The sequence below is a fragment of the Octopus bimaculoides genome, chromosome 10 (genome assembly GCF_001194135.2).
Source record: "Octopus bimaculoides isolate UCB-OBI-ISO-001 chromosome 10, ASM119413v2, whole genome shotgun sequence".
Classification (NCBI taxonomy): Eukaryota; Metazoa; Mollusca; class Cephalopoda; order Octopoda; family Octopodidae; genus Octopus; species Octopus bimaculoides.
Window position 1 is genome coordinate 15,066,812 of NC_068990.1, and position 4,457 is coordinate 15,071,268.

At 33.9% G+C, this 4,457-nt stretch overlaps 1 protein-coding gene across 1 annotated transcript in view; it reads left to right on the forward strand.

Annotated features, from left to right (window-relative positions):
* The window catches only part of LOC106875008 (uncharacterized), a 196,187-nt gene that overhangs the window by 171,625 nt on the left and 20,105 nt on the right, over positions 1–4,457 (forward strand). The window contains exons 159-162 of the mRNA XM_052971235.1: positions 320–491; positions 812–858; positions 2,466–2,624; positions 3,117–3,284. Of these exons, the coding sequence (XP_052827195.1) occupies positions 320–491; positions 812–858; positions 2,466–2,624; positions 3,117–3,284 (546 nt within the window). The remainder of the gene's footprint in view (positions 1–319; positions 492–811; positions 859–2,465; positions 2,625–3,116; positions 3,285–4,457) is intronic.

Genomic DNA, 4,457 nt, shown 5'->3' on the forward strand with positions numbered 1-4,457 from the left:
GTGTGTGTGTGTGTGTGTGTGTGTGCATGTGTGTGTGTATCTGTGTGTCTGTGTTTGTCCCCCTATCATTGCTTGACAATCGATATTGGTATGTTTACGTCCCTGTAATCTAGCAGTTCGGCAAAAGAGACCAACAAAATAAGTACTAGGCTTAAAAAGAATATTCTCTGGGCTCGAATTGTTCGACTAAAGGTGGTGCTCCAGCATGGCCACTGTCAAATGACTGAAACAAATAAAAAAAATATGAATTTCTTTGAAGACAAAATTTTTCATTGCATTTATTTATTTATTTATTTATTTATTTATTTATTTATTTCAGTATGCACATTTGACAAATGTACATTCATGAGAGAATTTGGCTTCGACGGTCCACACATAGTTGGTTGGATTGAGAAAGACGGCATTGAGGGTATTACAAATGAAACTGAAGTGGTTTATATGGAGGAAAAACTAGAAGAGGGTGTTGTTATCAATGTTGCTTGTACTCAATGGTAAGACATATAACTCTTAGACAAGAAAGTGTTCTGAATAAGTTTGTGTATTTTGAATTGTCTAATGTTCCAGACAAAATAGTTTATATACAGCTTGTAGCTTTGTGTATAGCTTTGTGTAAAACTTTTAAATTCATTGGAATTAAATTTACATTAAATTTTACCATTATCAATAAAATAACTACCATGAAAATAATTCCTACTAAACTAGGCACAGGTGTGGCTAAGTGTAGTTTACCAATTTATGCCTTGTGTCTTTTTACAATTTTTAACTGCAGATCGGTAATAATAAAAGCTTTATTTTATTAATAATTTTTCAGTTTATGTAAAAATGGAAATATAACATGTGATCATAAGATATGTGAGGGTGAGTCTTTTTTTGTATTTGTTTTCTTTTATTTTTTCTTTAACCTTTAACCATTTTGATACCAGTCCACCTGGGACCACCTCTGGTTCTATTATAAAAATGTTTTAAAGTGATCTGAGCTAAAATTTTTCATCAAAATTTCATGTCAATTTTTGTTCCAAATACTGGCTAAATAGTGGCAAAGTTACATTGATAAATTCTTCGTTATTTTCCCAATTAATTAACACAAAAGCAGTGTTCTTCCACGGTGTATTTTCTTATACATTAACGTGCCACATCAAATAATCTATTCATAAATAAGTAAAAAAAAAACTCATAATATGTTGAAAAGTGTATTAATCTCCATCAACAGGAGGAATTTCAACGATGCTTCGTGGTCTGCTACCACAACAGCACCTTTATAGGATCCAGTTAGCTCAAGACATCATCAGGAGTAACCACATCCGGTTTCGGCCCCTACTCCTCTACCATTTTGACGTGGCGCCCCCCCCCCTTTTGGAGGTATCTTCAGCTCTGGTGTTGGGTGCATGTCTTCTTTCTTCTATTCCCTGGCCTCTTCGATGCAGCATCAACGAGTGTCAGCGTCCGACTGACTGTCTTGTCAAATTCCCCTTTTTATACCTACTGCTAGGCTCCAGCAGGCTGCCCCAGCAAGTTGTCACGGGACACTGTCTAAATTTCCCACTGCTAGGGTCCAGTAGGCAACCCCAGCAAGTTGTCACATGACACTGTCTAAACTTCCAATAATAATTTGACAAAATGTATATTTATGTAGAACTTTACAACTGACTTTTTATTATCATCTGTAATTTAGATAAGTATAAATCTGTTGATTAAATTATGGTTTAATTGTTTGCATCGAGGCAGAAAAGCGACTCCATGAAGCACAGTACTTAATGTCTTCTATTGGGACTGGATTTATCTTTCATTGGCCTTGTTTGATAAAATACTACAAATCAGAAACAATGGTAAAAACAAATCCCTTTCACTTGTTCAGAAATTGATGAAAATATTCCAGTGTGACAAATTGGATAACCCTTTCACATTCTGATTACTCTGTCAAATTTAATACTGTTTTGAATTAATCATGTAATATCTCATAGCTTTGAGATTTCAATGCCAGTGTGGGATAAGTGTGAGAAGCTGGATCTGGCTAGTTTGAACATAAAACAGATGGAATATTAGGCCAGATATAAGGGAGCAAGCTTCAGAATTGTTAGCCCACTGATGAAATGCCACTAAGCATTTCATCTGTCTTTACATTCGAGTTCAAATTCCACCAAGGTCGACTTTGCCTTTCATCCTTTTGGGGTCAATAAGATAAGCACCAGCTGAGCATAAGGGTTGATGGAATTTGCATTCTAAGTTCAAATTCATGAAGGTCATCTTTGTCTTTCATCCTTTTTGGGAACAATAAAATAAATACCAGCTAAGCACTGGGGTTGATACAATTGACTTACATCCATTCCGACATTACTGGCCTTGAGCCAAAATTTGAAACCACTATTTAGGCCAGATATGGCCATTTTAAATGCTAAAGGGTTAATCTATTTTCTCATCCTTTTGGTTAAATTAATTTATTTCCAGTAATTTTTAAAATGTTTCAGGATGTATGTATTCTGGATGGCAGGGTTGGAGTTCTTGCAGCAAAACCTGTGATAATGGATTTAAAATTAGAACTAGGGGAAAACATGTTGGCAAAGGGAATGAACCATGTAATCTTCCATTATCTGAAATTCAAGATTGCAATATAAAGATATGTCACGGTAATCAGCTTTTTAATTTTTAATTTAAACTAATTATTTCTTTATTTTGTTTTAAGATATATATATATATATATATATATATATATATATATTTACTTTTCTTTGCATTGTAAATTATTCTTTCAGAATGAAAAAGTGAATCGACCCCAGTACTTATTATTTATAAAGCCTGGGAGTTATTCTACCTGTCTATTTTGCTAAATTATTAAGTTACAGGGATGTAAACACACCAACATTGGTTGTCAAGCATTGGTGGTGGCAGGGAACAAACACAGACACAAAGACACATACACATATATCTCTATATAGATATAGATATAAATAAGTAAATATATATACACAGATGTGTATGATTGTGTATAGAAGAATATATTACTCAAAGAATTAAAAGATTGAAAAGATATAATTTGTGTTCAGTAATGAATTTATATAATGCAGAAAAGAAACAAACACGAGAAATATTATACATCATTTTATTTTACTTTTATCAAGCTGAAACCGTTTGGTCTTCTTGGAGTAGTTGGAGTCCCTGCATTATTTCTAAACAAGATGCAGTTGGTTCGTCTATACGTAAGCGTACATGCCATCGAGGAATTGACGATGAATGTGCTGGAGAAGTTTTACAGACCATGCCCTGTCAATCAAAAGTCAAGACAACCAGTAAGTATATTTTTTTTTAATTGGTGACGATAGGAATAATATTCAGCTTTATTTAATCCTTTTAATACTTTGATGCCAGCCTGTCTGGGGCCACCCTTGGGCCTATGGTAAGAATATCTGTAAATAAAGGATGTTAAAAAAAAAAGTAATGATGTTGATTATACATGTATGTATGGATGGATGGAGGGATGGAGGGAAAGAAAGGTAGTAATGCAGATAAGCACAGTCAGGCTTTACACACACACATGCACACACACACACACGCATACACAGGCACATATATATACACACATATATATACACATACACATATATTTACATAAGCTAATATATTTACATAGAGCATAAAAAAGACAGAACACTAAGAAGAAAATACATAATTTCTTAACTCAACAGCTGTTTATATAAATGTATTTTCGTTGATATATATTTAAATATGTTAGTAAAATGTGTATTAACATATAAATATACATATTAACATATAAATGTATATATTTTATATTTTGAAATCAATAAAATCTTGTCATTATTCTGAATAAATAATAGAGTTATAAGGAAATACATTTTTTGAATTGCAGAAGTTTGAGGAGTGAAAATGTTTGTCAAAGGGACAGACTGTAGCATGATTCCATAGAGAGAGACAGATCTCTCTGTAGAGAGAGAATGATTGAAGAATTTGTCAAAGTAACTAACTGCACCCCCCCCCCTCCCCCACTAAAAATGGTAACTTTGTATCAAAATTTGAAATTATTATTTTTGTTAGTAGTAGTAGTAGTAGTAGTAGTAGTAGTAGTAGTAGTGGTAATAGAAGTAAAAGTAGAGAGCTGGCAGAATCGTTAGCACACTGGGCAAAATGCATAGCAGTATTTCATCTGTCTTTATGTTCTGAGTTCAAATTCCACCGAGGTCAACTTTGCCCTTCATCTTTTCAGGCTTGATAAATTAAATACCACTTGTGTACTGGGGTCGATCTAATCGACTGGCCTCCTCCCACCAAATTTCAGACCTTGTGCCTATTATTATTCAGTAGTTTTATTTTTATAACATGCTTTCACTTCACTACCGAGCGCAGCTCTGTGCGCCTTGGGTATGTGCTGTGGTTTGCTGTGGTGCTCTTATGGTTACTGTATTGAAAGTGTTTTGCATAGGATGTGTGCTGTGCCCAGTAGTGCA